The following is a 22,277-nucleotide window of genomic DNA, read 5'->3' as shown; positions in this document are numbered from 1 at the left end:
GGTTTGCTCTCAGCAAATTAAAACTGAAAAGGTTCATTTGGGATATTTAGATGTTAAAACGATTAAATCTGATTACCCTCACACTGACTAAAACCAAAAACCCTGATATCTGTAAACTTTTACTGTAAACCTTTACTGTAAATCTTTACATTGTTATTTTATTAAATCCTGGCTGAGTTGAATTAAATAAGATTCAGGTGCATTTTCTGAAGTCAAACAATGATAATCCTCAAATGAGCAAATCTTTTCTTTGATAATAAAAACAAATGAGGCAAAAATGTTAAATTACTTAAAAAAACTAATAAATATTAGAGATGTTTGGTTTCTTATCTAGCAGTGTAATGAGGCTCAGCTGGTAGAGCTGTTGTCTCTCAGCAAGAAGGTTGCTAGATCAAATCCCAGCTGGGGATGTGGGGGTTTTCTCCAGGTACTCCACTTTTCTCCCACAGACCAAAAACATGACTGTTAGGCTAACTGGTTGTTTGTCTCTATGTGGCTCTGTGATGGACTTGTGACCTGTCCAGAACGTACCCCACACCCCACGCCTGCTGGATATGGGCACCAGTGACCTGGAAAGGAAGGAGTGTCATGGTCTGTGTGTTCTCTGCCTTTGTTTCTTTCTAGTGTTTCTGTGTTCCCCTCCTATCTATGTAAAAAGTAAGGTGGTTTCAGTGCAGCTAGTATTGGCTTATAGTAAATCAAACAGCAGTAAAGCATCATGTGAGATCTCCTCATGTATGTGAGTAAATGTTTATTCACCACCTCAACAAGAAACCAACCAAGTCACCTAAACTGTCACCGACTCTCAAGATAAATCTCATGCAAATTTTACCAAACATCTTCTAAACAAAAACAAGCTGCGATGCAAAAAGAGCTCCTCTGAGACAGATCAGCAGGCAAAAAGCCTTCACACTCCCTGCCATGAATCAATCAAACATATGAAGGGAATACAGAATAACTCGGGGCCCATCAGGTACGACCTTGACAAACTGACCACAGAAAGTTTGATTTTTCATCTGATGGTTGAATGACAGCAAAACAGAGTCCGCTGAGACCGTCCCAACAGTCTGACTAATTTATCACTGACAGAGCAGACAGGTAACATGTTCTCTGTTATAAAGTGTCTTCAATGTTTCTGGGATTTGTTTAGAAAACAACAATTAATGTTATGATCTAATAATGTTTATTAAATATAACTGACAACTGATGCTGATAACTATTCCTTTACAAATTGTTAAGAGAACTTGGAGGAAATGAGACAAAATATGGTTATTTAAGAGTAACAGAAACTAAAATAGACACAGAGGCAACACGTTTGTGATCAAATGCAATTTGTCCTTGACAGAAGGAAACGTAATCAGGTCCCAGCAAAATAATGCAACTGTAACAACGAGCTGATTTCGGCAGTTTGGATAGAGTATGCAGAGGCCTTTAGGCTATAGAAATGACTGGAAATGAATGGAAGTCAATGCAACGTCCCCATGAGGATAGAAGAACGTGTGTGTTTATGTGAGAGAGAACTCCTCACCCTAGTCCTGCCAAATCTGATACCAGGTTGCCAAGTGCAGCAGCTGCAGAGAATGAGAGAAGAGAAGAATGATTACAAAACGGCGTTGGAAAAAAAAAATCCCAAGGCTTCTATTGAGAAGAGACAGAACGTCTGATGCTTCTCCTGACTACAGTGGAATCATTTTATTTAAAAAAAAATGCTAATCAAGCTGAGGTTCCAGTAAAACGCTAAGAGCAAGAGATAAACCGGCACTTCATTTATTCCCACATCCATCGTCTTCTTTTTTTTTTAAGTACTTCCTGGTTTTTCACTCGGAGCTGTCACTTAAAGCCAGCATTTGTGAGCCAGTATGCAGAACAGTTTAAAATGAAATCATAAAAACAACTTATAGAGCAATAAAACACGAAATGAAATGAGTCAGACACCAATCTTAACCCAGTAGAGATACTGGCTCGTTAAACAGGCACTCAGTTTTACATGAAAAATTTAAGCACATTGCCAAAAAAGTGTTTATAAAACAGATCAAAAACTTGTTAAATCATTCCTGACTATTTGGTTATGCTCAATGTGTACAGGTAGAAAAAGACAATGCATTTAAACACATTTACTCTTATTTTAAGCTATTTAGTTCACTGAATAGACCGATAAGAGTGATTTTAGATACATTTTTCACAAAAGAACAAAACACTCAGTGAAAATGTGTTTTTTATTTTAAAGCTTTGGGCAAGAAAAAATAACTCTTTGTAATGAATTTGATAACACTTCAAAAGGAAAAAAAGTGGAAATTTGCTAAACAATTTTCAGCCACGACTGTTTTAGAGGAAAAACCTCAACAAACAAATGAGGTTCTGAGTATCTGATCTCTGCATAACTATAGCAACAGCGATGCAAACCACATGAAATACACCAAAAACACACACACACACAAAAAACAACAACAAAACAAAAACTAAAAATCTTGACTGTGACCAGATCGGCACACAGACGCTCAGATAAGATTGTCTTTTTGCGCTGCACCCTGACTCTGGATCTAAGAGAACCTGTGGCTGTTACCAGATTTATTTGCCACCTGGAACAAAACCTCCTTCAGCAAAATGCTGATTTGTTTCCATTTGTTTCAAATCTACCATCTTAGCTTCTTTCTCTGCAAAAAAAAAAAAAAAAAACCCTTTCCAGAGAGTCTGGGAGAACAGAAAGCTAGCCATAAATTTGACTTTCAGATGCCTTTGTTCCTGTGTTATTGTTGTAAAAAGATCAATCAAAATTGTCTAAGGAGGCATAAAGACCTTTAAAGGCAAGTTTCATCAGAAACATGTCACTATGTTAAACTTTAATAAACGGCTTCTTAGTTTTGAGTTTTCACACCATTAAATCTAGTAATTAGATCCAATCAACAGCAAAATATTCATCTTCCTGACCCAGTCTTCATCAAGCATGCTGAGGCACTTTGTTTTCCTTCATCAGTTTTGAGAAGTGGTTTCCACTGCAGACATGACACAAGTGATCGATCACAATGGACGAGGTTAAATATCCGTAACCTTTTCTGATTTTAGGATGTCCTCTGTCTGACAGGACTGAGTGAAGCTGAGAGTAAATAGACTGAGGTTGTGCTTTAATCCGGTGGGCACCTGGCTAGTGGTACATTTATGACCACTCATATTTTTTTTATTTTTTTATTTTAACCAGGCAAATCTCATTGAGATCACAGATCTCTTTTGCAAGGGAGGCCTGGGCCTGAAGGCAACCTACTGAACATGTTTTTGGTCTGTGGGAGGAAACCAGAGTACCCGGAGAAAACCCACACAAACACGAGGAGAACATGCAAACTCCTCACAGAAAGACCTCCGGTCTGGATCGGGAGATTGAACCCAGGACCTTCTTGCTGTGAGGCATTTGTCAATAAAACAAAACAAAAAAAAAAATTTGCATTGCTGCAAATTTACAGCAAACGGTTGGTCCAGTCCAGCAGTGGGCATGTAAATGATTTGATTTGTAAAAAGCTGGCTCCATTAGAACGGACACCAGTGTTTGTTCTAATTGAGAAGCAGAGTGATGGTGTTATCAGGCAGTTTCTGCAGACACAGGTTTAGGTCTTTTTACAACATCCTTGCACATCCTCGCCATGTCTCCATGACCAGCATCAGCAGAACTAGAAGTCCATTGACAAGAGAGTTGGCTGCCATTAACACCAGAGCAGGGAGATATGTTTAGAATGGTACTGTAAAGTGGGAGGCATGAACTGACAAGTGACATTATGTCATGTTCTGCAACGAATCTCTGTTCTGTGTTACTGATGTTAGCCATCATGTGCATGTAGGGCAGCGTTCAAGGAGAGAACTCATCCCGCCAAAGTAGTGGAGAGACACAGAGCGTTGAGAGCGATAGAGTCACCTCAAGTAGTGATTCAAAGGACTCTGATGGTACAGATACTCAGTGACATCCAGCACTGGTGTGTCTTAAGGACCGAAGATACTCAATCCAAAGCCGAACAGTCGATTCTCTATCCTGTGGTGCCGAGACGTTTGTTTCAGCACGTTACACGTCATAACACAGATTTCTTCCCACTGGAGTTTCCACTACGTCCATGAATTTGCTGTTTGGCCACAAACGAATTGAGCCACACTTTTCAGTAGACGGATTCCTTTGAACACTATGTCTGTGCTCTTTCCATCCATGAGTTTTTGGCCAATTGACCACCTTTATAAGTGTCTGAAAGTGTCATATAGATGGATGTACTTTCTGACTGACTCATACAACTTCTCCTCAAAACTAACCATGCTGCTTGAACGTATTACAACCGGCTTCTGGAAGCAGAGTTTCCATCCATCCATCCTTTAGCTTCCGCTTTATCTAAAGTCGGGTCGCGGGGGCCGCAGTTTGAGCAGGGAAGCCCAACCTCTCTTTCCCCAGCCACCTCTTCTAGCTCTTCTGGGAGGACTCCAAGGCATTCCCAGGCCAGCCGAGAGACATAGACTCTCCAGTGTGTCCTGGGTCTTCCATGGCCTCCTCCCAGTTGGACATGCCTGAAGCACCTCCCTAGGGAGGCGTCCAGGAGGCATCCTTACTAGATGCCCAAACCACCTCAACTGGCTCCTCTCGATGTGGAGGAGCAGCAAGTCTTCTTTGAGTCTCTCCCGGATAACTGAATTTCTTACCCTATCTCTAAGGGAGAGTCCAGCTACCCTGCAGAGAAAACGCATTTAGACCACTTGTATCCGCAATCTTGTTCTTTTGGTCACTGCCCAAAGTTCGTCACCAGAGGTGAGGAACTGAACAACGTACTGTTCGGTAAACAGAGAGCTTTACCTTACAGCTCAGCTCCCTCTTCACCACAACAGACCGGCACAGTGTCCGCAAAACTGCAGAAGCTGCACTGATCCGTCTCTTAATCTCACGCTCCATTCTTCCCTCACTCATGAACAAAACTCCAAGATACTTGAACTCCTCCACTTGAGGCAGAACTTCACCCCCAACCCGGAGAAGCAGATTAGTTGAAACAAAATGTTGAAATTTTCGCCTGAGCTTTTGCGTTTAAACAAACATGCCCACAAACTCCTGACCAATCACACATTACTCAAAACAATTCATTTCAGGTCTCGTGTTGAAGAGACGGGCGAAGCTACTCCTGAAAACAAAATGACAACTCCAACCCAGAACCATTCTTCTAAATCTGTGGGCTGACTCGCCAAACTTTGATCATCCAATAGATCTGATATTGGGATTATTAACACACAGTCACATAACCATACAAGGCTTGAAGTTTTATTTAATTTACATCACACCATGTGGGTGCTCAACATTTTGTCAGTGACTAGAAAAGCTCAGGCCTCTAATTTGCATCAAGACTTTTCTTTGTTTCTGCTATTTTAGCTTCCAAACAGAAAACTAGTAAAGCCTTAAGCTAAGAACTCCAGCTGCCATTAGCTTAGTTAGAACAAATACAGACTGAATTTAGAAAAATGATACAACTATAAAACCTTTGTTTGTAATAGTTAATTATCCTGGCTTGAAAAACACAAAACAAAAAAGGTTTTATTCTCCAGCTCTCAGGACACGCATCATTTGTGTGCCTCTTGTTAAGACTGCAGCTCCCTCACAGCATGAGAAGCAATAAGTGTCGGTAATAAATACACTGAAGAGGAACAAGTGATAATATTAATATGCAAATGTTGCTCTTCGAGCTAAGTGTATATTTCTGCCTGCTGGTAAACAGCATTATCTTTGTTATAAAATGCTCATTCAGTACCCTTTGCTTGTTCTAAATAGCGTTGTTTGAATATACTGACAGCTTAGTTTCTTCATTATTAAACAGTGCAGTCTTTCTGAGGCAAAACAGTTCAGCAAATCTGTGAAAGTCTTTATGTTTAAGAGATTATTAGTACCAAAACTAAATAAATAAATAAATAAATAAATATATAAATAAATTAAGAAGCAGCATTCCTTGAAGATCTGTATAGACCATACATAATTTGCAAAGATTTGCTTTAAAAAAAACAAACAACTTGGATGTTTCTGAGGGTTTTTAATCGAAGCATTTTCCATGGGGAAAAATTACAGAGGTAAACAATAAATAAAATCAATCAGAAAGCTGTAAGTTGCACTAAATATGATTAAGAGATTCTCCTACCTGCCATAGTAGAAATGCCGAGAATAACGCCGATAGATAACTCGATTTGTGTGCCCTGAGGAAAACACACACACACACACACACACAGAAAGAAAACAGAAATATAACAAAGGAAAGCTCTTCATTTATTTACTTCTTTTTATAGTTAGTATGATCCAAACAAAACCAGCTCAGTTCACAAGCGATATCAGACTTCTGTGTTTATATTTTATTTTGTTCTGTTAGGATTCCTTTGAACAACTTCAGGGGAGAAAATGAGACAGAATGAGCTCTCTGGGGACAGACGAACGACTCGGGAACCGTTTAAAGATGGATAAAACAGGTAGGAAACAGCAGAGCAGCTACAAGCAGGAAGGAAAACAAAACTATTCAAAAGCATAAAGAAGTTTTATTATCTTGTTTCTATATTTTGATGCAGAGTTGTGTGCAGCTTTAGGAGAATACACAGCATTTTCTTTTAATTAAAGCACTCATGATTGTCAAGGTCACGCAGTAAAAATGTGTGGAAGTGTTTCCTCACATTGAACTAATTTAGATTCAGCATTTATCTTTAGCAACAATATCTTTTATTGTCAAAACGCCCTTTTTATTTAAACGTTCAGAAGAAACCTAACACTTACAGCAACAATCATGATGCAGTTGTCCAGGAATCCAAACCCAACGAAAGGGATGGCGTTGTGCAGCAGAACTGTAAAGTAAACACAAACAAACAAATAAATAAACTTCACTCTGATATAAAATCTATAACCAGGCACAGGACTTTAAATACATGAAACATGGCTGGAACAGGGAGAGCTGAATCTCAGAGGGAATGCTGCACAGAAACACAAAAGCTGACAAAAAAAAGAAATAAAAATACTGAAACTGAAAAGAAATACTTTGAATTTATACTAATATTTACACGTTTGTAATGTTTCCTTTGCAGGATTCTTGTTTGGGAAGCTAAAACAATATCAGGAAATACTAAAATCTTAACTCTGGAAAAGATAAATAATATTTAATAATAATTCACTTCAACACATTCAGTCCACTCAGCATTCAGTCGTTTTATTAGACAGAGCAGGTATTAGGTTATAATAAATAGTTTTATAATTGTTGCAGTTTTTCTAACAGTGCAACAAGGGTCACTTTTATAAGTATAAACAACAGTAAGTGTTGTGTGTTTCAACAACATTAACACAAAAACTTAGGGAAAGGACAAAGTATTTAAATATTTTTGCTTTAAATTGTAGATTAAAAGCAAAAAAGTCTTACAAACATTTAATTTCTGTAAAGAAAAACATTCATTCCTGTTGAGGTGTTGGGTTGCTTTTCAACCCAACACAGTTTGTTGTTTGTTTTCTTGTGATTTAAAGCAGGGGTTCTTAAACTTTTTGACCTCGGGGCAAGTACACTTCGCTGCAGCATGCAGAACGGGGCGGTGACGGACCTTTCCGTCGGTCCCTTACCTTATATGGAAATGGGACTATTGCATTCCGAAAATGAAGGGGGCGCTAGTGACACTATTTTCTATCGAACACTATCAACATTAAAAATACAAATTTTACAGTAAGGAAATGGCTACAAAACGTGTTATGTCACGTGGTATGTCCCTTTTCCATTTTCAAATCTTTATTAAATCTTTGTTGTTTTTGGATATTAATATTATATTACAGTAACAAACTAACCTTAGGCATTAGGCCTGTGAGGTTAACCTGAGGGTCTGTGTTTGGGGAGGTGGATAAAAGAAATTAATAAATAATGCTCTGAGTACTTGAACGTGAGTAGAAGAAACTCACTAACTTCTTCCTTTCTTCTTCCTTTGCTCTCTTAATCCCGCGTCTTTAAGGAGCAACCTTCATTTCCGGAATGCAATAGTCCCATTTCCATATAAGGTATGGGACTGACGGAAAGGTCTGTCACCGCCCCGTTCTACATGCTGCAGCGAAGTGTACCTCCCTCGGGGCCCAATTTGTTGAACATAAAGTGGCACGAGGCCCAGTCACGCATTACCATATGAATCAAAATGATATTTATTCTAAACCTTGGTTTAATTTTTATTGTATTTACATTACAGCTAAACTATCATAACTAACATAACTAAATTAAATACACTTACAGTTTAAAAATAAAACTATTGTAACATGCCCATAACAATTATTTGAACAAATACAAAGGTCAGCCAACAGACCAGTCAGGCTTATCAGCACAAAAATCTATATATTTTTAATATGAACAATAACAAAAATAGACAATTCAAAAATATAAAATTATGGGCATAAAATAAATTAATTTAAAAAGTTTAATGTAAATGTTTAAAAAAACCTGTAAAAATAAATATGATAAAGTACAAATGAAAATATAGCTTTTTTAAACTTTTGCAACCAGAAGCTGCTCTTCATATTAGTGACCAACAATAACAGTAACAACAGCTTTTTGACAAGTTTAAAATTTCTTTAAAATACATCAAAATGTTTTAAAATGAACTACAAAAATTAATTTAAAATGCAAATTAAAATATAGCTGTATCTGCAACTGTATTTGATGATGTTTTGAACTTTTAAAATATTGCATGGTAAAAACAGAAGCTGCACTTCATATTAGTGACAAACTGGCTTTTTTTGATGGGTTACCTTCATTTTTGCTTCTATTTTCCATTTAAAATGTTTCCATTCTCGGCAGATTTCTAATGTTCTTCTTCTACATATTAAAAAAGTTGTTAAACTTCTGAGTGGCGCACTACTGCTGCTAGTGGTGAGAAGGTGTATTGCACCTTATTTAAAATCAATGCGGTCCCACGACCCTCTGCAGCCCAAAGTTAAAAACTGTTGTTTTTTGAGGCCCTCAAGGTGGCGCTCGAGGCCCACAATTGGGCCACGGCCCATGGGTTAAGAATCTCTGATTTAAAGTACATTTTAGTTTTTAATGAGATAAAAAATATATTTATATAAATAAAAAAATGGATAATGAATTGTCAGGTGACCTGGTGGTACACGCTTGACGTGCAAATTTTGTTGGTTCGCAGCTCAAACCACACTGGTATTTTTTTTCCTCCCTTTGTTTTCAAATCTTCTGGACCCACACAAACATGTCTGCCCTAAAAGAGTGGTAAAAAAGAGAAAGCGTAAAGCTGGTAGTGATGGACTCACGAACAAGATGCCAAGATACTTAAACTCCTCCTCATGAGGCAGGGATCTCCCGACCCAGAGGGGGCATTCCGTAGAAAAATCTCTCCCGTAAAATTTGCAAAACGTGTCTATCTGCTAAAGTTAGGCAATACTGGCATAAAAATTAAATTATTATGATTAATTGTGGCATTTAGCTGATAACAATAAATATGGTGATTGATGATAATTTCACTTGCACGTAGCTGATATTGTGGCCTCTGCCAGCATTTCTTAGCTTTCCTTGTACTCCGGTTTATGTCTGTGTTTCAGGTGATTAAACAAGTTTGTGGTGTTAGGGTTAGCCTTGCACACCTGACAGTGAGTGTGTTTCAAACAAAAAATACATCATCACATGGCAGTAATTGCAATGTGGTAAATACTATTTTTTTAATGAATTAAACTGTAAATGGCCCACGAGCCACACTTTAGACACTCCTGGTATAGATGATATACTGTAAGTTGACTGTTGTCCTGTCTGTGCTTGTGAAGCTGAATTCTAAACATGAAAAGAAAACTTATTGTTCTTATTGGAGTTCAGAGTTTAGAAGCTGCAGAAACATGATTTCTCTCCTTCAGCACATATTATTCTGTGACTCTTCTCACCTCCTGATGCCTCACAGACCATTTACACCGAAAACTGTTGGGTGAAATCTAACAAGAGCACTCCAGCTGTCGATACAGGAAGATTTAGATGTGGTTGGGAAAAAAAAGAGAGAGAGTGATGCAGTACCAACAGGACCAGAAGTGTGAAATCTACCACTAGAAGATTAGAAGAATCTTTCTGGTTCCACAAGACAACAAATCATTCATCAACTGCTGCAGTTTAAATCACAAAGCATTGTTTATGTTTAGTCAGAAACACATTTTACATCCTGCAATGTGTTTCTATAACTGTTTTTAAAATTATCCTCTTGCCTATCTTATATCTTATTAATGAACCGTCTGTGGAGATTTTTATGAACCAATAAAGTCTGGAGAGTTTAGTGTTGGCGGGGAAGTTAACCTTTGTGTTACTGTTTCAGTTATATTTAGTTTATTTGTTTTCATGGATTTCACAGGCAGGTTTCCTTCTTTGTGACTGATGTGAATTGATTTTAGTCGGCAAGTGACCTTTCTTCTAATGCCACCATCAGGCTGAGTCTTTATTCTTCAGCTGTTCTTATTTTGCATCCCCACTTCCAGTGAAGTTGGGACGTTGAGTAAAACAAAAACAGAATCCAAATCCTTTTCAAATTACATTAAAAAATATAGTGATAAGTTGTAACATCTACGAAGGATGTTTTATTATCGACAAACTTTATTCAGTTATTAGGAAATATCTCATTTTATAACATGTCTGTCATGGTGTTTGGTTCAAATACATTTTTAAAAAAAGTTGAGCTAATATACAAATGGAAAACAAAAAAAATGTCTGTTGCAGAGCATCGTGATCACAGCTGTGTTCAACACTGTTGCTTCAGTGAAAAAAAAGCTTGATCAGAGTACTGTGTACAACATAGAAACAGGAGAAATGAAATGATGCAAGGGACTTTCAAAAGGCTAAATGATTACACATGACTGACTGAGCACCAGAGAGAATATTTGGGCAGCTTTAAACTGAACAGGTAGATGTTTGGTGTCTGACCTTCCCAACTGAAGAGATCTTTTTTTATAACTGATTTGTGCCAGAGACAAGCTCACATCCAACAGCTTCAGACTGAAAGAAAGAGCTTCCTCATCTTGTTTAACTCCAGCTCATCCTAAACTGACGTACTTTTAATCCTTTGTGAATTTTCTAGTTTTCTATTTGAATAACTGGACTGCATTTTAAATCCTTTTAGGATTTACAGGCAGCAACATAAGTAGGACAGTCTGTAAACCAGTAAGCCTCTTTCTTTTTTGTGGTTATTTGCAAGCACAATGGCAGTAGCAGCTAGCTTTAGCATTTCCAGCAGTAATATCATATTTCAGAATAAACATGTGAAACTGAAGGCATTATCAAGGTTTTTACATTTGTACTTTGTTCATGGTCACATTGAGACTAGCTCATCAGTTCAGTCAGAATTAAACTATTTTTTCTAAATTGAAGTTTTCAAAAAGCTATCTGACACAAGTAAGATGTTTTTTGTTCAAAAATTTTTAATTAAACCACCTCACAAGTTCTGAACTATATTTTTCAGGTTAATGCAGCTGTTTACTGTTCTCAGGTGCAGCACTTACTTTATTTTTAAGACAAAACTACTGTAGGGGTATTAAACGCTAGAATTCTGAAATGGATCATTTGTGAATATATTTAAATATATTCACAAATGAATATATATAATACAATATATTATTCCTCGGAGCACCACATTCTTAATTCGATCAGATATTGACCCAGGAAAGAAATGAAAAACTGTAACTTTATTGTAATCAGTCTCAGAATAAATTTTCCCAAATTGATTTATGAGTTCTTGTCTTATCAGAACCAGAATATCTTCATCAAGACACAAAAATGAGATTAGCTTATGTTGGCACGTTCCGCACGGGCCATTTATTTACAGATTAAATGTATTTACAACTAAGGCAAGTAATGAATGAATAATGAAATGTTTGAACCAGGTAAAAAGCTGAGAGAGTTTATCACGAGTGAATAAACAAACAGACAAACAAATAAACAAACAAATAAATAAACATAAAATAAACCCTAAGAGGTGAGTTTTGCTTTTAGCTGTGGATTTAACTAAGGGGGGTCCTAGTTAAATTAGGTAGAAAAATCGTTTAGTTTACCAAATTTCATACAAAAATAAAGATAAAATTTACGTCTGAGCACCTGTGTGTCACCAAGACAAGTGTTCACCTTTACCCTTGTTGTTCTGCCATGTGGGTACCAGGAGGGTGAAGTCAGCGGTGGAAGGTCATCTCTGGAGTTTGTTCTCCAGATAGGCTCTCCATGCAAACTGGACGTCAGGCGGTCTGCCTGATAAACTCAACTGGTCCCTTGGTCAGAAAAGGGGTTTCTCTCTCTGGTGACTCGTAGTCTGGTCCTTCTCAAGGTAGCTGTAAGACTTCTTAATTTGATCTTCACTTTGTAGAGAAAAACGAACTAAAACGACGGATGAATTACCATTAGCTTATTTGACTCCTATAAAATCAAAACTCAGAGACTGAATCGAAGTGTGATGAACGAGCTATTCGAACAAATCAGCGGAGATGTTGAACGACCCCCCCCCCATCCTGGTCCTTCCGTGGGAGGGGCTGAAGGGGGCCTCTGCCAAGCTGTGAAAGTTGTTTCTAGCTTCTAAGAAAACAAACTGACTGAACTGCATGCCCTTGTCTGCACTAACTTTTAAGACCTCTGTTGTGGGCGGAGTCAAGGTTTTAGTTAGCCAATTGAAAAATTTTACCAAGTTTTTAACAAATCAAATGTTTGGAGGGAAAAACTTTTGCTTCAGGACAAAGAAAGGGAGTATTTTAGTCTAATTATCTTGCGTCTAATTAAAGGGAGAGACATCTATTTTACCTCAGTAAAATAAGAGTGTCACATTTAGTTAAAAATTCAAAGTCTAACGTTTTCTAAGGTTAACTCTTGTAATAAACACAGTTTAACAGAAACATCATTTTTCAGGAAAACATTTCATCAAAACAATTAACACCAAAATACACACAGCTAGAACAATGGGTTTGGTTCCTTCTGTGAAAGAGAAGATTAATTCACATTTCTTTGATATAAAACAGACAATTGTACAAAAAACATTCAATTTGGTTTCTTCTTTTTTTCTTTCATTTAAACAAGCATGTGATTTCCTTTGTTCAAGTCACTGAAGTCTGTTAAAGGCATTTTATGACCCCCTTTGAAAAGGAGCAAACAGGCAGTCCTTATCGTCACTCCAACTTGTGGGGTTCAGGAATGTGACAATCCTATTAACATTAAGGTGTCAGGAAGTCTGGTGGGGGGTTGGTGTAAGATATGCTAATTCGAGCCCAAAGGAAACATACAAGATCTTTGAAAAGAAGTCTGAAATGAGTGGATTTGATCTCTTCCTTTAAACTGTCATAGAAACAAGTTATATCCATCAGAAGTTATTAATCGAAGGAGGAAAATGCTACACTACTGTATATATTTTTTCCCAACAAGTTACAAAACCTTACGTGAACATCTTGTCAGGTTTACTTTTCTACAAAAAAGTGAAAAGAAAAAAAACTATACATTTTTCACAACATTTAGAAGCAGAAAAACTGACAAAAATAACTTACAGCTCATATAAATTAGCTGACCAAAAAAAAACAGAATTTCAGAAATAAAAAGTGTGTTTTTGTTAGTGTTAAAACAATGTATAATAATTATATGTTAATGAGGAAAAATGTCAGGCTGATTTATAGTATCTCACAGCTCCTCCTGTCCTGAACATCCTGCTCTGTGATTAAAGCACCTCTTCAGATGTTTAGCTGAAGTTGTTGTTACTGAACAGAAATCAGCACAGAGAGAAACAAATATAAAAACTATTCTGCACCATTTGAAATGAAGTAAAGAAACCGATGTCTTACCGTATCTTAACTGGGCTGAAGTAGGTGGTGATACTTCCAGCTGCCCTGAAAAACAAACAGGAAAAGCCTGAATATAAACGTCTTCTGTTTTGTGATTGCATAAATGTAAGACTTTTTTAAAAATAATAAATACTGTCGCTTGGGAATGATGGCCAGAAAAATACAGAATGGAATAAAATGACAAAGGAGATGAAAGAGTTTGAACAAAAAGGAGGAAACAGCTTCTTCACTGCCACTTTACTCCAGAGAAACATAGACGAGGACAAAAGTGTCATCGGAAAGAATAATCCTGTTGCCAACATGACCTCAGAGAGGACTGCAGAGCGTCTGAGTGAGTGTGTGATGACAAACAGACAAACAGAAGCTGAAAGAAATTTCTTTTCTGCTTCCGTAACAAGTGATTCAATGTGATGTTCACACGATTTAAAATAGAAAGGTACCTAATTTCCCCCTGGGATCAATAAAGTATTTTTGAATTGAATTTGAATTATTGATCTCCTGAGGGAAATTAGATTATCTTAGCAGCAGACAAGTTCAAAATTAAAAACACTAAAAACAACACTCATAATAACAATAAAACAAAACTAAAAACCATCAGTAACTGTTGGATGGAAAATCTGACAAAAGTAGTGCAATGATAGCTGGTACATGTTATTTGCATATTTACTGTAGTACTGGGTAATGATGTTGGAGTGTACTGCACATAATAATATTTTTACAGTAGTTGTGTGCAGTTACAAGTTTATTATTGTTCATCAGACAGAGATGAGTTGTTAGAAAGGGAAATTACAAACAGGAATTATTTTCTGCAGTGTTCCTGTTGAGAAACAGGGCTTTCCTGGAAAATCTTAATGTGAATTCTAAGTGCTGAATGACTGCTGAAATTCAATGGAAAAGCCAAAACTGAGTTTTCAAAGCTGAACGCCAAAAGTAACAAAAGCTAGCAAAAATTTAAAAAAGGTATTAAAAAGCTAACTAAGATCTAAAAGAACCAAAATGACAGCTAGTTGCTAAATGTAGCATAAAGCATGTTGAGAGTATCAAAATACCAATGAGCTAAAAGCTTCAAATGTTAACTGAAAGCTGGAAAAAACAAAAACCAGTTCAAAACTAAAAATAGCAATAAAAAGGGTAATTCAGGTAATACCTAAAAGTATCAAACTGACAGCGAGAAGCTTAAAGTAGCCAAATTTTAGCTAAAAGAAAAAGGAGTTAAAAAAACTAAAGTATCACAAGACTAGCTAAAAGGTATAGCAAAAGGCTAGCTAGAAATTGAAAGTTTCACAAAGCTAGTTAAAAGCTAAAAGTTTCAAATGGCAGAGTAAAAGTTAAAAGTAGCATAATCGCATAGCTAAAAGCTAAAAGGAGAACTGTAGCAAAAAAGTAAAAGTATCACAAAAAGCTGAAAAGAGCTGAACAGATTTGAATGTATTTTCACGTGGAAATTATTTGTAAATGAAGTTTGATATCTTAAAAAGTAAAAAAATAAAAATCAAAAAACAAAAAGAAGCATCACCTGAATCTCAAAAAAACAGGAAAACCAACGAGTAAATGCTGAACCAGCATTGGGACTGTTATACTCTTAATGTGTTAAAGATATTATAAATCATTCATCAATAAAGATACTTTTAAGAATAAGTGCTGTAAAAAATTTTTATTAACTTAAACTAGAATGGTCCATCCAGCTCTTATGATGTCACATAGTGACACAAGCTAATGTCAAATTGTTCTACTAAAAACAGGGCAAGGCACACCTTTTATTAAACCCGATTTTGAGGCTTTTTCTTTTTCCCCAGCTTTGTTCCAAACGCAAGTAATATGCATTACTAATGTTCTACAATATGCATTTTGTTCAGCTTCACCCTATAAATGGTCAGCTGTTTTTTTTTAATAGCCTCCTACTCCTGAAACTTTTAAACCCCCTGTGAGAGAACTCCGGATTATTTCCTTTGCAGGTATAAAACTTAACTGCTTGCCATGAGGTCAGCGGAAATGCCAGTGCACATAATAAAGTCACTTAAGGTGTTATTTCACCACTGCAGGATCAAATCAGCCTGAAGGAGATTTGATTTAATGGCGATGATAAATGAACTCCTGATTGAGCCTTCCTCAACTGATAAAACACACAGAGCAGAGGTGTGCACTCACTCAGACACACACACACCATCTCCACTTGCCTTAATATAACATGGACTGAGAGCAAATAAGGGAAAAACTTTTAGTACTGACTCTGGGAAATGAAATGTGACACACGGGTGAACGGTCACAGTAAGAACCATCGGGCGTTTTGGTCATTATGGTTCACCTGAGCAGCTTGTGATCAGGTGGCACAAAATCCTGCCTTGGAAACAAAAATCATGTTCCTTACATCCATCCCCTCTGCTTCCACTCCTCTCCAGAAACCGTGTCAGATTACAAGCCTCGTCCTACACTTCTCAGTCATCGTCATTTGCTCCGACAAAAATCTGCCGTCGCCTTCAGTTTGTGGAAAATATAATATTCGTTTCAAATCCCCCTTTGAGCATTCCTACAGCTATTATCATCGGTCATAAGTTTTACCCACAGCTCCATGAGCATCAATTACAACACTATGAGAGGAACATGCTGGAAGAATGAAGATAATTTCCACAGCTGAAGGCTGGTTTTGTACCAGAATCATTTTCCGTTCCTCCATGCTCATTCTGAGGATGATTGAGCATTTAATTAAACACTTGTAATGATCCACCTGTTTCCACACAGAACAGCTTTTATTCCAACTTCAGAGATTTCCTAATTGAGGGCTTCCTGTTGCTGAATTATTCTCGGTCTTGACATAAATATTCAAAATAAACGAGCCTGTCTATTTTTAAACATGATAATCACAGATAATAAAAAAGGGGAATCGGCTTGAACAAACCTTGCCTAATTGCGATACATTATTTTGACATGCAGGATTTCATTTCTTTCTTGTTGTACAATCATTTTATAGAACTGTCCATCCATCCATCCATCCATCCATCCATCCATCCATCCATCCAACCATCCATCCATCCATCCATCCATCCATCCATCCAACCAACCATCCATCCATCCATCCATCCAACCATCCATCCATCCATCCATCCATCCATCCACTCCAGCAGGGAGGATCAGACCTCTCTTTCCACAGTCACTACTTTCAGTTCTTCTGGGAGGATTCTAAGGTTTTCATGCCAGACAAGAGACATCGTCTCCCCAGCTTGTCCTGGGTCATCCCAGGGGTCTCCTCCCAGTCGGACATGCCTGGACTGGAGTAGACCCCACAGGTGAAGGTAGCCCGACCGGTAAGCAGCTTCACCTTACAGCTCAGCTCCCTCTTCACATCGGACTGGTACAGAGTCCAGAACACTGAAAAAGCCACACCAAACTGTCAATCAATCTAATGCTCCATTTTTGTCTCGCTCTTGAACAAAACCCCAAGACACTTGAACTCCTCCACTTAAAGCAGACCTTCACCCCCAACAATCCACTCTTTTCTGACTGAGGAACATGTCACTACCTCAGTCGGAGGTGTATATCGGAGGGAATAATGTAATAAACATTTTAAGTACAAGTACATGCGTGTCAGATATATAAAACTTGTAAAGATGTGCTAAATTACTCATATATTAAAGCACATTTGCCAAACTGAAGGCTCTGTGGGTTTACCATAGGGCTTTAAGATAAACACTCATTATTTTGGCATTACATTAATATGTTTGACCTAAAATCATTCTTCTTTTGGTTGTTCTCTTTACTCTTCCTTTGACCTTCACTGGTTAGCCTTTGCTTCCTTTGCAATAATAAAATTTTGAATAATGATTTGGTTTTTTACTGATTTTTATCTTCAACAATCATGTATGGATGACCATGTCCTCATACACTGATAAGACTAAAACACTGTTTAGTTTAATAACTGTCACATTTTGAAACAAACAACTGGGACTCATCCTTCTGGCCTGTTTGTGAGATTTTAGCTGACACTTAAAAATGATGGAGTTCAGTCTGTTTCTCATTAATATCTGCAAAGAAAAACAATGATACAGATTGCCTTCTAGAGATTTCTTTACCAGTCTGCTGGGCTTCATCCAGCCATTCATTATAGCAGAGACAGCTGACAAGGCTGAGTTCTGCCCCAACAGCTCCTCTGGTCATATGAGCATTGATTGCGTTCAAGGTTTATAGCCCCAAGAGCTGCTGTCATGAGTAACTTCAATTTCAACAGGAGAGAGTGGTGAAAACCCCTAATGGGCTGTGGAGACCTGCTAACCACGAGCACAAATAAATACAAAAACGAGCCAAGTTTTTATCCAGCTCCATCTTTGCCTCTATTGTTTCCTCCTACTGTGGATTCACAAGGATCTGCTGACAAATGTGTTTACAGTTAAACACAGAGAAACGAAAAGTCGCTTGTCATCAACTTGGTCATAGATTTTATCAATTATTTTTTTAGGTCAGCTAAATTTTTTTCTAAAAATCCAATTAATGCCAAAGGTAAAAGCATTTTAATATTACCCCTAGTCTCCCTAAATATATTGTAATATATATTTTGAGTCCAAGACCATGGTTCTCAATCAGTAATGGGTGAAATGGCATCTCTGGGTTGGGGGGAGAGTATGCACCTCAGGTGAAGTTCAAGTATCTGGGCATCTTGTTCACAAGTAAAGGGAAGATGGAGCAGGAGATGGATCAACAGATCAGGACCTCATCATCAGTTATGAGGGTGTTGCTTGTGGTGTAGAAAGAGTGGTGTCAAAAGGCAAAGATCTTGATTTACTGGTCTGCCTATGTTCCAACCCTTAACTATGTTCAGGAGGTTTAGATAGTGACCCAAAGAACAAGATCCCAGATACAAGTGGCCAAAATAATCTTTCTTCGTAGGGTGGGGTGGCTCAGTCTTAAAGATAGGGTGAGCCACTTTGGGGGAGCTCAGAGTAGAGCTACTGCTCCTTTGCACAGAAATGAGTCAGTTGAAATATCTGATTTGGATGCCTCTTGAACACCTCCTTTGGAGGTTATCGGGGCATGTTTCAGTGGGAAGAGACCGCAGGGCCAGACCCAGAACTGAATGGAAGGATTATGTATGCTCTTTGGCTTCTGGGTCCCTAAGGAGGAGTTGGAAAGGTAAGCTGGGGAGAAAGTTGTCTGTCTTTCCTGGACCCGTTGCCTCCCAGACTCAAGTACAGATACAGTAAAGCGATGCATATATGGGTATGAGGATACATTTTGAATTTGCAGCTGCCCATTCTCGGGTTTTAATTGAAAAAACAAATAAACGGGGGAACATGAAACAACAATGTCCCTCTGTGCTAGAAAAAAACAAACTAAACCTGGATCTTATATTACAAGTCTGACAACAAAAATGGTCATGTTTATGTCATTAACCAAGTGGATGGTGCCCAAATTTCTGTTATTTTGTTCCCAGTAACCTGCTGCTTCGTTATTATCCATGACACTCAGCTACACACAGAAACTCAGAGAAAGTCACACTTTGTTGTCTCTGTTTTGCCTTGACAAATGACTCATTCCAGACTTTGCTTCTTTTGTACGGTATTAAACTGAAGCGTGAGCAGTTTTGGCAACAGGAGATAAATGAGGGAAAAACTAATATTCAAAGAAAAGTTTGGCTTAGATGAATAAAAGTCTGTCAGCTCTTTCTCTCATTTGGATTCCTTCACCTCAAAAGAAATGACAAAATACGGGTATTTTCTGCAAATTCAGGTTTTCGTGGCATGGAGGCAGAAACAAGAACTGTGAGTGCATTTTTCATTACAGGATTGTACACAATAGTACAACCGTTCTTTGTGTGACTGCTTGGTGTATGACTCTTGACTCAATACGTCAAATGTAAATTAAAGAGAGGTTTGTTTTCAAGGTGTCTATTGATTTGAAGAGGATTTTCATTGTGTAAAGACGGTCTGTCTGAGTCTATACAAGGGTTGTGTGAATTTGAGCGATTCGTACTGTTGAGGCGCACAAACGAAGGTGTGTCTGAGTTAGATTGTGTCTCAAGAGTCAGGCAGAAGAGGAACAATAGAAGGCTGAAACCATTCATCATCTGTATTGCACCTTCCTATTCCCCCGTGATGCACAAGAGAAATAAAAAGGAAATTACACAGCAGACACAATGTGGTGCCTAATGGACAAGGCAGTCATTTGCAAACACAAAATGGGAACAAATTTGTGGGAAAGTCAATGACAAAGATAGATTTGAAGCAAAAAATGCATGTTTTTGTTTTGAATAGCTTAAATTTAAAAATGAAGTGAATGAATACTGGCTGTGTCTGACATTTTTTTTACTTTACTAGAGAGTTTTTAGAAGACGAGTGTTGGCTCCAACATATACTAAAATCCTTCTGACAGCAATATCACAACATAAACACACTTTCCCCACTGAGAGAGATTAATAAGGTGCTTTATGATTAAATACCAAATTAACCAGCCTATATAAACTTAACACAAAAAGTAAGGAAATTTGGGTTTGGTAGATTATTTCTTTATCGTAACAATGCTTCTTGACAAAAAAAATCTTGGAAAGCCTGTTAATTTCCCTTTGAAATAGTGCCACATTTGTAAGGAACATGCATTTGTGGGATGAGCAGCAGAGCTGAGTATGTGGGTTGCACACATGAAAAATTTGCCAACTCTTCTGTGCCAAACAGCTTATTTTATTATTGGTATTGACTTTTGTTTTGAGCTTCTGGTACCCACAGGTGCTGCCAATCGGGTGATCGGTATAAGATTTATTGCCAAGTAGCACTGTTACAACAAAAATAATAATAATTTAACAAACACTAACTTCCTTACTTTTTGTGCTAAGTACATCTCTGTGAATAAAGTAGAAAACACCAAACCAACAACAAACTGAAGACAAACATTGTTAAATCTCCAACTTTCTTTCCCCAAAGGTTTCTCCGATCTATAGCACTGTTCACAAAGATATTAGGGAGCCATGGGGCACCTGAAACAGTCAAAAACACAACCACAGACCCTTAAATACCCCCTTGACAAACGGAAAACCACAAGAAGGTGAGACAGGACCCACATAGCAAAGGGTCAGATCTGGTGTCAAGCTGTCAATGCTGCCTGACTGCTGGTATGGCAAGTGATGTGGGTCAGGTCTGGCAATGATGGCACAGTTTTTAAGACGGCATGCCACAACTGACCTGGTTATGGTTTGGTTTATGTGGTCCTGGCCCAAGACAGGACCACCTCTGGCAAACCACATCTGGCCCACCAAAAACCTGTCATTCTTTGTGGTGTCTGGGCCTGAGTGTTAGAGTGTTTAGTACGTTGTGTGGGCCAGAACTCGGTCAGACAAATTTTGCTATGTGGTAAATAGCCTTGCTGTATTATTGCAGCTTGCATCATTTTCACTTAACAAGTTTTTATGTGTTATCTATCAAAGAAAGACAAACATCTCCAAAAGAACTCAGGGATTTGAGACTTTCTCTGTACTAGTTCTTGCTTCTGTTTCTGTCCTTATTGTTTCTAAACTTTTATCTCATGCTTATGTCATGATGATCCAGTCCAGTCCGCCTGCTCAAACCTACACTGGTGTTAAATCCAAATCCTGCTGCTCAGCACCTGTTCAGAGAAACTGTCCTCTTGACAACAAAGGAAAAGCACAAAAGCATTCACTTCTTGGGCCTATAACAAATTTGAAGCAATGAGTATTAAACACAACTTATTCTGCTGTCTGATCTGCTGTAAAACACAGGAGGGAAAGGCTACTTCAGTGATCCTGGTAATGTGCCTCGCCAGCATGATATTTACTGCTACAATAAGAGATGTTTCTTTAATGAGAAGTCAAATGTGTAAACTAGTTTGTTGCCTTGTTGACTAGTTTTATTTTCTCTGGCTGTGCTGGCCTGATTGCTCCCAGTGTGAGAGAGAATCTCATACATTTGTACTGCTTCATCTATGGCCCTGAACCTCCTCCTCCTTGGAGCCTCCAGTATCAGCTGGGGCTGATTTCGTTGTCACGAAAAGCAGCTGACACCATTTTTCAAAAGGTTTCCAAGCATGCTCAGACTGAACATGCCACCGAGCAGCATTGAAGTAGCATTTGTGGATTTAGAGAAAATGCTAAAATAAAATTTTAAAAACTAATGAAAGAGAAGAGATTGTGTTGTCTACAAGGGTTTGATCGATGAAAAACACTAAATAATTGATCACGGTCTCAAAACCTCAATACCTAAATGACCAGTTCACATAAACATACACTCACCGGCCACTTTATTAGGTACACCTGTCCAACTGCTCGTTAACACTTAATTTCTAATCAGCCAATCACATGGCTGCAACTCAGTGCATTTAGGCATGTAGACATGGTCAAGACAATCTCCTGCAGTTCAAACCGAGTCTTAATTTTTTCTATTTTTGATCATTCCTGAGAACCGTTGGCTGCATAAATAAATTAAGTTAAGAGTTGTAATCAGAGGTTGACACGATCTGTCTTCGTGATGCTAAGTTTGCTACTGGTCATGAC

At 37.8% G+C, this 22,277-nt stretch overlaps 1 protein-coding gene across 1 annotated transcript in view; it reads right to left on the bottom strand.

The window, feature by feature from the left end:
- LOC106521597 (transmembrane protein 65) overlaps positions 1-22,277 on the bottom strand; it is a gene marked incomplete at its 5' end in the record, with an annotated part of 51,783 nt that overhangs the window by 8,358 nt on the left and 21,148 nt on the right. Inside the window, 4 exon segments of the mRNA XM_014014245.1 lie at positions 1,529-1,571; positions 6,138-6,192; positions 6,758-6,825; positions 13,790-13,834. Coding sequence (XP_013869699.1) covers positions 1,529-1,571; positions 6,138-6,192; positions 6,758-6,825; positions 13,790-13,834 — 211 coding nt within the window.

Source organism: Austrofundulus limnaeus, unplaced genomic scaffold (assembly GCF_001266775.1).
Source record: "Austrofundulus limnaeus strain Quisiro unplaced genomic scaffold, Austrofundulus_limnaeus-1.0 Scaffold112, whole genome shotgun sequence".
Classification (NCBI taxonomy): Eukaryota; Metazoa; Chordata; class Actinopteri; order Cyprinodontiformes; family Rivulidae; genus Austrofundulus; species Austrofundulus limnaeus.
The sequence above is the reverse complement of the archived record's forward strand: the minus strand, read 5'-3'. Positions and strand labels throughout refer to the sequence as shown.